The following is a 12,787-nucleotide window of genomic DNA, read 5'->3' as shown; positions in this document are numbered from 1 at the left end:
ACCCAGTATGAGGGGTTCTCCCCATCCCTGCTGCACCCAGTATGAGGGGTTCTCACCATCCCTGCTGCACCCAGTATGAGGGGTTCTCACCATCCCTGCTGGGTTACCTAACTAGGAGAATGCAGTGGGAGGAGTTGGGTGGCCCCATGCTGGGCGGAGTGGAGATCTCACCTGTGACTCCACCCATCATACTCCGTCTATAGCTGAGATCCCGCCTCTGGGCGGAGGGACAAGGAAGGAGAGACTCTCCATAGATGTGATGTCAGCTTCCCCCTGTGATGTCATCCAATGGAATATTGCTGGGTTTCCTGGGACCGATTGTACAGTCGGTTGTCAGAGATAATTTCCTGTCCATTTCTTTTCTCTTTCAGTCGTACTTTGTGACGGATTATGACCCGACCATCGAAGATTCCTACACCAAGCAATGCGTCATCGATGAGCGCGCCGCACGCCTGGACAGTGAGTATAGGGAGTGATGGGATCATAGACCGTACAATGAGTATAGGGAGCGATGGGATCATAGACTGTACAATGAGTATAGGGAGTGATGGGATCATAGACTGTACAATGAGTATAGGGAGTGATGGGATCATAGGCTGTACAATGAGTATAGGGAGTGATGGGATCATAGACTGTACAATGAGTATAGGGAGTGATGGGATCATAGACTGTACAATGAGTATAGGGAGTGATGGGATCATAGGCTGTACAATGAGTATAGGGAGCGATGGGATCATAGACTGTACAATGAGTATAGGGAGTGATGGGATCATAGACTGTACAATGAGTATAGGGAGTGATGGGATCATAGACCGTACAATGAGTATAGGGAGTGATGGGATCATAGGATCATAGGCTGTACAATGAGTATAGGGAGTGATGGGATCATAGACTGTACAATGAGTATAGGGAGTGATGGGATCATAGACTGTACAATGAGTATAGGGAGTGATGGGATCATAGGCTGTACAATGAGTATAGGGAGCGATAGGATCATAGACTGTACAATGAGTATAGGGAGTGATGGGATCATAGGCTGTACAATGAGTATAGGGAGCGATGGGATCATAGACTGTACAATGAGTATAGGGAGCGATGGGATCATAGGATCATAGACCGTACAATGAGTATAGGGAGTGATGGGATCATAGGCTGTACAATGAGTATAGGGAGGGATGGGATCATAGGCTGTACAATGAGTATAGGGAGCGATGGGATCATAGACTGTACAATGAGTATAGGGAGCGATGGGATCCTAGGCTGTACAATGAGTATAGGGAGTGATGGGATCATAGACTGTACAATGAGTATAGGGAGCGATGGGATCATAGACTGTACAATGAGTATAGGGAGCGATGGGATCACAGGCTGTACAATGAGTATAGGGAGTGATGGGATCGTAGGCTGTACAATGAGTATAGGGAGCGATGGGATCATAGGATCATAGACCGTACAATGAGTATAGGGAGTGATGGGATCATAGGCTGTACAATGAGTATAGGGAGGGATGGGATCATAGGCTGTACAATGAGTATAGGGAGCGATGGGATCATAGACTGTACAATGAGTATAGGGAGCGATGGGATCCTAGGCTGTACAATGAGTATAGGGAGTGATGGGATCATAGACTGTACAATGAGTATAGGGAGCGATGGGATCATAGACTGTACAATGAGTATAGGGAGCGATGGGATCACAGGCTGTACAATGAGTATAGGGAGTGATGGGATCGTAGGCTGTACAATGAGTATAGGGAGCGATGGGATCATAGGATCATAGACCGTACAATGAGTATAGGGAGTGATGGGATCATAGGCTGTACAATGAGTATAGGGAGGGATGGGATCATAGGCTGTACAATGAGTATAGAGAGCGATGGGATCATAGACTGTACAATGAGTATAGGGAGCGATGGGATCATAGACTGTACAATGAGTATAGGGAGCGATGGGATCATAGACTGTACAATGAGTATAGGGAGCGATGGGATCATAGACTGTACAATGAGTATAGGGAGCGATGGGATCATAGACTGTACAATGAGTATAGGGAGTGATGGGATCGTAGGCTGTACAATGAGTATAGGGAGCGATGGGATCATAGGATCATAGACCGTACAATGAGTATAGGGAGTGATGGGATCATAGGCTGTACAATGAGTATAGGGAGGGATGGGATCATAGGCTGTACAATGAGTATAGGGAGCGATGGGATCATAGACTGTACAATGAGTATAGGGAGCGATGGGATCATAGACTGTACAATGAGTATAGGGAGCGATGGGATCATAGACGATGTACAATGAGTATAGGGAGCGATGGGATCATAGACTGTACAATGAGTATAGGGAGCGATGGGATCATAGACTGTACAATGAGTATAGGGAGCGATGGGATCATAGGCTGTACAATGAGTATAGGGAGTGATGGGATCATCGATCTTATAATGAGTATAGGGAGCGATGGGCTGTATAATGAGTATAGGGAGTGATGGGATCATCGATCTTATAATGAGTATAGGGAGTGATGGGATCATCGATCTTATAATGAGTATAGGGAGCGATGGGATCATCGATCTTATAATGAGTATAGGGAGCGATGGGATCATCGATCTTATAATGAGTATAGGGAGCGATGGGATCATCGATCGTATAATGAGTATAGGGAGCGATGGGATCATCGATCGTATAATGAGTATAGGGAGCGATGAGTATTTGGTATATAAGTTGGTCTCTGAAATCTTCTTGTTTTTGGATCTCCTGCAGTTCTGGACACGGCGGGACAGGAGGAGTTCGGGGCGATGCGGGAGCAGTACATGAGGACCGGCGAGGGGTTCCTATTGGTGTTCGCAGTGACGGACAGAGGGAGGTAAGTCACAACAAAGGGCAGATGGATAACACCGGATTCACAGAGCACCGCGGGTGAGCTAAACAGAGAGCACAGCTGAGACTGACTGCTTTCAGAACTCGCTCTCTAATTGAAACGTTTAAACGGAACTCCTTCACTTGTGTGTAAAAACGAAAACTTGAGGTACTGAACTCTGTGAACATCTGGCTTTTTTTTTTTTTTTTTTTCTAGAAAGGTTCTAAACCGATCTGTGCAGACAGTGTGGGCTGTGTAAGCAGATCTGTCGGGGAGGATTCCTCTATCCACATCGATTTGTATGGATGGGGGAATTGGGTCAGTTTTTCTTTTTCTTTTTATTTTGATTGAATGAAAAATATTGATCCGTCTGTGGGCCCCTCCCCCCACTGTACCCCCCCCCCCCCCATATACCATACACCAGAACAATCTACTTCCACTATGAGCCTGTTTATTCAGTGGTAACCTTTTCATCACTTGAGATAACGATGAAATGCGATGAAATTGTTTATTTGGGGACAAACAAAGCATTTCCAGGCCATTATTTGCTATTTAGCACTGCGCTACTTTATATATATGTAATTTTTTTTTTTTTTTTTCAGCGGAGACCCTGTAGAATAAAATGGCCTATTTTTTTGTACTAACTTGCTATCACAAGGGAGGAACAACTCATCCCTTGTGAGTGTCTTGGACGTGACAGGTCCTCTTTCTGGAGATATTTGGGGGTCTGTTAGACCCCAAATCTCTCCCCTGGCCCCGGATGCAGCCAATCACACACAGATCGATCTGATTGGCTGCTCTCCTGGTGGCCAGGTAAACAAAGGGGGGGGAACCGGAAGTGACAAACTTCTCGTCGCTCACGTTTTCCGGGGTTACAGAGAGAGAGGAACGACGTTGGTTCCAATCTCTGTACATGGCCGCCATCACCGCCGGACGCATCGTGATGGGACCAGAGAGCCCAGGAGAGGCAACAGCGGGGGGGGGGGGGGGGGGGACCCCTTTCGCCACCTGAAGAAGATATTGAGTGGCTAATTAGCCACTCGGATCACTTCTGCATGAAACGGAATGGCGGGCTGAGAAGAATGATCCCGGGGTGATGCCTGTAGGTGCGCCCACCTTCCCGGTATAACCTCTGCAACTCGAGGATGTCCGGGTACGTACCGCGGGCGGCAAGTGATTATCTGGTAATTGCGCAGTCGTGAGCTTTCTGGGGGTTTTTCTCTTTTTTTTGTTTTTGCGATATGAATGATAAATTATGACAATCTAAAATAAAAATATATGGTTTTTTTTTTAACTCCTGCTATAAAACATATCCAATTAAAAAAAAAAAAAATTTCTTTATACATTTTTGACCAAAATTCTGCGCCATGTCTTTGTTTAAAAAAAAAAAAAAAAATCCCAACAAGTGTATATTGAATGGTTTGTGTGAGAGTTATATCGTCTACAAACTACAGGATATACATGGAAATGTATTTATTATTATTTATTTTTTTACTACTGATGGTGGTGATCGGCAACTTATAAGGCTCCATTCACACTAGCGCGTTTTTTGATGCATTTTGCATTTTGCAGAAATGCACGGGAATTTTTTAACATGGGTTCCTATGGAACATGTTCACATCAATGCTTTTTTGTATCTCTGCGTTTTTGGAAAGGGTCGGGGACTTTTTTTCATGCAAAAAGCAGCGTTTTGCATGTAATGGATTTCAATGGACAAGCATCAAAAACGCAAGTGCACCGTTTTTGCAGCGTTTTTGGTGCGTTTTTGCCGTTTTTTTTTTTTTTTTTTTTTTGTAATTTTTTTTTAAGACTGTAAAAAAAAATGAAAAAAAAAAAAAAAAAAAATGCAAAACGCAAATCGCGGCAAAAACGCGGCAAAAACGCTGCTCAAAAACGTGCCAAGCATGAAAAAAAAACCTCCAAAAACGCTCAAAAGCAACATGCATAGGTGTGAATCGAGCCTAATGGGACTTCGGCAGGCAAACTTACACTGTGAGGGGGAGGGGGGGGGGGGGGGGCTGCAATACATAGCACACAGACGGTCCAGAAGTGGTTAAAGTGGTGTTCCGGACGAAATGATACTTTTTAAATAAAAATCCCCCTATAATACACAATCTTAATGTATTCTAGTAAAGTGAGTCTGTAAACTAAGGTCTGTTTTGTTAGTTTATAGCAGTAATTTGTTATTTTATAAACTTACAGCAGGCCGTGGCCATCTTAAGTGTGGGCATCTGAAGCCAGACTGTATTTCTTCCTGGATCTCATCCTTGCAGATCTCGCACATGCTCAGTGCAGCACAAGCAGTGTAATAGGTTTCAGGTCAGGTTTCCATAGCAGCGGCAGTGTCAGAGGAAGTTGCCGCCCCTTCCCAGAAGGCATTGCAAACAGGAAATGATGCGATGGGCCACGGCCAGGGAGGAGGAAGTGAAAAATGAATACAGCAGATATACAGGAGGTGCTGAGAAAAAAAATATCCAATTTGTTTACAGTGCACAGTTTAGTGAGGGATGCTGAAGAGTTGTAAAAGTGGGTGGAACTCCCCTTTAACTGACATCATACATGGATAGAAGGTCATCCATTTAATCTGTTGATAGATGGAACAGAGTAGATACAAAAGTAACAATTTTACTCTCTCCAATTTGGTCATTGTTACTTTGTATCTTTCTATCTCCTGTCTGATCAGTGTTTATAAACAATGTTACTTTGTATCTCTCTATCTCCTGTCTGATCAATGTTTATAAACAATGTTACTTTGTATCTCTCTATCTCCTGTCTAATCGATTTTTATAAACAATGTTACTTTGTATCTCTCTATCTCCTGTCTGATCAATGTTTATAAACAATGTTACTTTGTATCTCTCTATCACCTGTCTGATCAGTGTTTATAAACAATGTTACTTTGTATCTCTCCATCTCCTGTCTGATCAATGTTTATAAACAATGTTACTTTGTATCTCTCTATCTCCCGTCTGATCAATGTTTATAAACAATGTTACTTTGTATCTCTCTATCTCTGGTCTGAGCAATGTTTATAAACAATGTTACTTTGTATCTCTCTATCTCTGGTCTGAGCAATGTTTATAAACAATGTTACTTTGTATCTCTCTATCTCCTCTCTGATCAATGTCTATAAAGAGAGATACAAAGTAACATTGTTTATAAACATTGATCAGACAGGAGATAGAGAGATACAAAGTAACATTGTTTATAAACATTGATCAGATGGGAGATAGAGAGATACAAAGTAACATTGTTTATAAACATTGATCAGACAGGAGATAGAGAGATACAAAGTAACATTGTTTATAAACATTGATCAGACGGGAGATAGAGAGATACAAAGTAACATTGTTTATAAACATTGATCAGACAGGAGATGGAGAGATACAAAGTAACATTGTTTATAAACATTGATCAGACGGGAGATGGAGAGATACAAAGTAACATTGTTTATAAACATTGATTGATATAACAATGTTTCTCCTGTCTGATCCATGTTTATAAACAATGTTACTTTGTATCTTTCTATCCGCTTGCAGACCGCATAACATAGCTCTCCTGTGCCGGATCATGTACTAGGTGCTTGATCGGACACTTCTCGGGTATGGGGCGTGCCACGGGCTGTGATTTGATTAGTCACAGCACAAGTCGATTAGCAGGTGCCGGGCCAATGGATGTCCGCCGGCACCCGCTGATTGGGGAGGAGTATGACTGGACGGAGCTCTGCCCATGTAAACAATGCAGAGCTCTGTTCTGTCAGCGGGGATGCGATGGATTCCCTGTAAAGCACTTCCCTTAGTGAAAGCCGCACACAGTCCACATAAACACTGGCTAGGCACACAGTTAACCCTCTGATCGCCCCTAGATGTTTAACCCCTTTCCTGCCAGTGTTATTAGTACAGTGACAGTGCATATTTTTAGCATTGATCACTGTATTGGTGTCACTGGTTCTCACAAAGTGTCAAAAGTGTCAGTGAGGGCCGATTCCAGTATATATCCCATAGTTTGTAGACGCGATAACTTTTTCGCAAGCCAATCAATGTATGCTTATTGAGATTTTTTTTTTTACCAAAAATATTTAGCAGAATAAATATCGGCCTAAACTGAGGAAGAAATTTTGTTTTATAGTCGGAAGTTAAAAAAATGTGTTTTTCTTTTTTTTTTTTTTTCAAAATTGTCGGTAGTTTTCTGTTTTTTAGCGCACAAAATATAAACCGCAGAGGTGATCAAATGCCACCAAAAGAAAGCTCTATTTGTGTGGAAAAAAAATGATATAAAGTTTATTTATGTACAGTGTCGCACGACCACGCAATTGTCAGTTAAAATAATGCAGTGCTGTTTCGCAAAAAATGGCCTGGTCATGAAGGGGGGTAAATCTTCCGGCGGTCAAGTGGCTATCTCCCGTCTAAGCAATGTTTATAAACAATGTTACTTTGTATCTCTCTATCTCCTGTCTGAGCAATGTTTATAAACAATGTTACTTTGTATCTCTCTATCTCCTGTCTGAGCAATGTTTATAAACAATGTTACTTTGTATCTCTCTATCTCTGGTCTGAGCAATGTTTATAAACAATGTTACTTTGTATCTCTCTATCTCTGGTCTGAGCAATGTTTATAAACAATGTTACTTTGTATCTCTCTATCTCCTGTCTGATCAATGTTTATAAACAATGTTACTTTGTATCTCTCTATCTCCCGTCTGATCAATGTTTATAAACAATGTTACTTTGTATCTCTCTATATCCCGTCTGATCAATGTTTATAAACAATGTTACTTTGTATCTCTCTATCTCCCATCTGATCAATGTTTATAAACAATGTTACTTTGTATCTCTCTATCTCCCATCTGATCAATGTTTATAAACAATGTTACTTTGTATCTCTCTATCTCCTGTCTGATCAATGTTTATAAACAATGTTACTTTGTATCTCTCTATCTCCCGTCTGATCAATGTTTATAAACAATGTTACTTTGTATCTCTCTATCTCTGGTCTGAGCAATGTTTATAAACAATGTTACTTTGTATCTCTTTATCTCCTGTCTGATCAATGTTTATAAACAATGTTACTTTGTATCTGCAAAGGAAAGGGGGGGGGGGGGTTGGAAGGTAGATATATTAGACATGGCCTGTGTACTTCCATAAGGTGTTTTGCGGTGTGTAGTACATTCAGTGTCCAGAATTGATCGACGTGTACACAATACACACATACTATCGCTTTGTTTACTGACGCATTTCTCCTGTTCAGCTTCGAGGAGATCTACAAATTCCAGCGGCAAATCCTGCGGGTGAAGGACCGGGATGAGTTCCCGATGGTCCTGGTGGGGAACAAAGCGGATCTGGAGCACCAGCGGCAGGTAAACATCCGAGGCCCTCAGAGAACCGAATACTTTGTCACTATATTTAACCACTTAAGGACCGGGACTATTTTTCAAACTTGGTGTTTATGAGTTAAAATGTTTTTTTTTTTTTTACTAGAAAATGACTTAGAACCCCCAAATATTTATATATTTTTTTTTCTAGAGAATAAAATGGCAGTCGCTGCAATACTTTCTGTCACACCGTATTTGCGCAGCGTTCTTACAAGCGCAATTTATTTGGAAAGAATACACATTTTTGAATGAAAAAATAAGACGACAGTAAAGTAAACTGATACCCAACATGTCACGCTTCAAAATTGCGCCCGCTCGTGGAATGGCGACAAACTTTGACTTTTAAAAAAATCTCCATAGGCGACGTTTAAAAATTTCTATGGGTTACCCGTTTTGAGTTACAGAGGAGGTCTAGGGCTGGAATTATTACTCTCGCTCTAACGATCGCGGTGATACCTCACATGTGTGGTCTGAACACCGTTTTTATATGCGGGTGCGACTTGCGCGTGCGTTTGCTTCTGTGCGCGAGCTCGGCGGGACGAGGAGCTTTCAATTTTTTTTACATTTTTTTTTTTTTTATTGATTTTACTTTTTCTTCTTTTTTTTTTTTTTTCTTTTTTTACACTTTTTTTTTTTTTTTTTTTTTTTTAAATTTGTGTCACTTTTATTCCTATTACAATGAATGTAAACAGAAAAAAAACATGACAGGACCTCCTTAAATATGAGATCTGGGGGGTCAAAAAGACATCAGATCTCATATTTACTCTAAAATGCAATTAAAAAAAAAATAAAAAAATACAAAAAAAAATGTATTATTATTTATTTATTTTTTAAGTTCCTCTTTAAGATCAGCGGGCAGACATGACGTTTGACGTCACTTCCGTCATCCAATGCTGTGGAGCAGCCGAGCGGGGGGCCTTTCCTTTCCCTCACTCGGCTCCATGTCTCGGGGGGGAGAGGACCCGATCGGCTCCGCCGCTGCTGACGGCTCTGGTAAGCGGCGGAGACCACCGGAGCGCAGCTGGAGGGGGGCGCACTCCCACCCCCGTTTAAAAGTGATTGAGCGGCGAATCCGCCGCTGAGACTACTTTTATCAGAAAGAGGAACGTCCACCGTTTAAGACTATACCGGGGTTATCTGCTGCCATAACCTCCAGTATTCTACGTCCGACGTACAGCGGCGGCGGGAGGTCCGCGAGCTGGTAGAGGGAACCTGTCGTGAAACACACTGTGGGGGGGATTTACTAAACCTGGAGAGAGCAAAATCTGATGCAGCTCTGCATAGAAACCAATCAGCTTCCAGGTTTTTTTTTTTATTTGTCAAAGCTTCATTGAGGAATCTGAAGTTAGAAGCCGATTGGCTGCCATGTGCGGCTGAACCAGATTCTGCCCTCTTTCTGGACTTTTAGTAAATCTCCCCCATTAATCTCTCATCTATTTTAAAGTTCACCTGTCATTGGAGAAGGATGTCGGCTTTTGTTTCTGATGATTCCTTTTAAAAGATGTTCATTCAATTGCTGTCATGTTGTGTTTGTAGTTCCAAAATCCACCCCCCCTTCACCGCCCCCTCCCCGCCAGCTCCCCTCCCCCCCTCCCTGCCCACCTCCCCCCCTCCCCGCCAGCTCCCCTCCCCCCCTCCCTGCCCACCTCCCCCACTCCCCGCCCGCTCTCCCCCTCCCATTGCACCTGTCAGGTGTTCATCGTCTCTCCCAGAGCTTGAGCTCAAATCGCAGGCAGCCTGTGCAGTATATGGCATTCCCGGCACTTGTACTGTTTAGTGGAAGGAGTGCTTTGTGTAGGGGGGGATGCAGGGAGCGCAGCGTTCATTTATCACACTCCTGAGACTGAAATGATCATTGTGGTATTGAGAGACATTCCCGCTTGGCACTCATTTGGACACTGAGATGGCTTCTCCGATATCTACAAAACAGAAGCAGGTAGAAGTACACAGAGACTACAGGTAGCCCCCCTCCCCCCCCAGTCTACAAATGAATAATACGCCCTCTGGTGGGGGTGCCGTGTCTCCGCAGGTGACGCAGGAAGAAGGACACCAGCTGGCGCGGCAGTTGAAGGTGCCGTATCTGGAAGCCTCGGCCAAGATCAGGATGAACGTGGATCAGGCGTTTCACGAACTCGTGCGGGTTGTCAGGTAGGTGGTGAAGTGTTGCCGTCCTGCGATTTATCCTATCCCTGGTGATCCCGCCATGAAGATTCCGCTTCAGGCACTTCCTGTTATAGGGTGACAACACTCAGCCAATGTCTTTCCCAATTATGCTCCTGTGTTGTCACCCGGGGTGCCACACATCACGCAGGAAAACCTGCCCTGGGAAACGCCATGCAGAGCATCAATGGAGAGCAGGAAGTGACTGCAAAGAGGGTGGAGGAGATGTGACACAGATTGAAACATTTTATTGAACAAGTTGCAGCTGGGCCTATAGCAAAATGACGGCTGGGCGGGACTTTTGTCGATCCGGGTGGATGCCCTATGACATCATCCCAGACCACGCCTCTTCCTCTGTTTCCCGGCTGTGTCTGATGACTGATCTGTTCACCGCCCCACTGCCGGTACCATGTGATCGCTGTGACCAATTACAGCAGGTCACATGACAGTTGTAAACAATGTATGGCTTCCTTTTATGACATCCAATGTGTACAATTATGTTGTTGGCTGTGATTGGTCACAGTGATCACATGGTACAGACAGGGCCAATCACAGCCCATCTGTACCATGTGATTAGCTTTGGCCAATCACAGCTAATCGCAACGAAAGACACTGAATGAATTTGTTTCATTCAGTAAAATGTTTGCTTATAGCAATTAAATTCACTTTTATAAGCAATCGTAATGTGTAAAAATAAAAAAAAATAAAAATCCTGATCACTTCTCCAATGCAGTACAATGTTACTATGGTAACACCATATTACTCTGGTCACAGTGTGTTAAAAAAAAAAAAAAAAAAATCAAAAAAAAAAGAATTATTATTACTATAATTTTTTTTTTTTTTTTTTACATGCTATCACTAGTCAGTGTCCCTGATCACCGCCACACCCGTTATATGATAACGCTGTACAGTAAAAAAAAAAAAAAAAAAAATGTGAAGAAAAACTTTTTTATTTAATTTTTTATTTATTTTTTCATTTCTTAATTTTCCCAAAAATTACAACTTCAAATAACTCACCATACCTCTTACTTATTATTTATCTATTTATCTTATTATTTAATTAATAATTAATTATCTTGGACTGTCTTTATAACAAAAAGGGGTAATTTGGGGGGTATTTGTACTGCATTTCCCCCCCCCCCTCTGTTTCTCCTCTGTGAGGATGAAAAGATACATTGTATCCAGAGGAGGGGGCTGAACAAAATAAAAGATGAACTAGATCAGGACTTAACTGAGTGTCAGCGCCATCTAGTGGCAGTTAGTGTAACTCTTGTCAGTGTTGGGGTCACTAAGATCCTGTCAGAAATGGGAAGCTGTCCCCCCCACCCCACCCCACCCCAAAAAAACAAAAAAAAAAAAACACTTTGCAAAGATGAGAAATTGGAGAGGGGTGGTTAGGAGGGGTACTTTCTGTTTTTGACGTGCTGTTTTAATTGGTTGGACGATCGCTGGGTACGTTTTATAACATGGGTGGTGAAGGAATCGGAGGAGGCAACATATCAGCTTCAGGTGCCTGTAGTCTTCTTTCGGTGTGAAGCATATATAATGCTTATAATAGATGATACTATTATTATTGTTCTACATTGTTTTGTTGTTCTTAATATTCAATACCAAAAACAACAAATTATTATTATTTTATTAGGATTTTTTTAATTATTTAAATAAAAAAAAAAAAAAAAAAAAAAAAAAATATATATATATATATATATATATATATATATATATATATAATGTATACAGTATCTCTCAATGTGAGTAACCTCACATTTTTGTAAATATTGTTTTCTATCTTTTCATGTGAAAAATAGAAGATAAATTATACTAATATATATATATATATATATATATATATATATATATATATATATATATATATATATATATATATATATATATATATTTTAGTATAATTTATCTTCTATGTTTCACATGAAAAGATAGAAAAAAATATTTACAAATATATATATATATATAATTGTTGTATAATATATATTATTGTTATATATTTTGTTTTTAATATTCAATAATATTAATGACGATAACAAAACAACTATTATATATAATATCTCACAAAAGTAAGTACACCCCTCAGTGACATTTTTGTAAATCTTTTCTTGTATCTTTTCATGTGACAACACTGAAGAAATGACACTTGTCTACAATGTAAAGTAGTGAGTGTACAGCTTGTATAACAGTGTAAATTTGCTGTCCCCTCAAAATAACTCAACACACAGCCATTAATGTCTAAACCGCTGGCAACAAAAGTCAGTACACCCCTAAGTGAAAATCTCCAAATTGGGCCCAATTAGCCATTTTCCTCCCCGGTGTCATGTGACTCGTTAGTGTTATAAGGTCTCAGGTGTGAATGGGGAGCAGGTGTGTTAAATTTGGTGTT

General features: G+C 41.3%; 1 protein-coding gene across 1 annotated transcript; it reads left to right on the top strand.

The window, feature by feature from the left end:
• Positions 1–263: 263 nt before the first annotated feature.
• On the top strand, positions 264–10,380 carry RRAS2 (RAS related 2; the record flags this gene model as incomplete). The annotated part of the gene is given in 4 exon segments (XM_073603969.1): positions 264–459; positions 2,765–2,867; positions 8,109–8,217; positions 10,262–10,380. Coding segments are annotated over 4 exon segments (512 nt in total), but the record flags the coding sequence as incomplete, so codon positions are not given.
• Positions 10,381–12,787: the final 2,407 nt, after the last annotated feature.

This window comes from Aquarana catesbeiana, linkage group LG11 (assembly GCF_042186555.1).
Source record: "Aquarana catesbeiana isolate 2022-GZ linkage group LG11, ASM4218655v1, whole genome shotgun sequence".
In the NCBI taxonomy this organism is placed as follows: Eukaryota; Metazoa; Chordata; class Amphibia; order Anura; family Ranidae; genus Aquarana; species Aquarana catesbeiana.
This window is presented reverse-complemented; position numbering and strand designations above follow the sequence as displayed.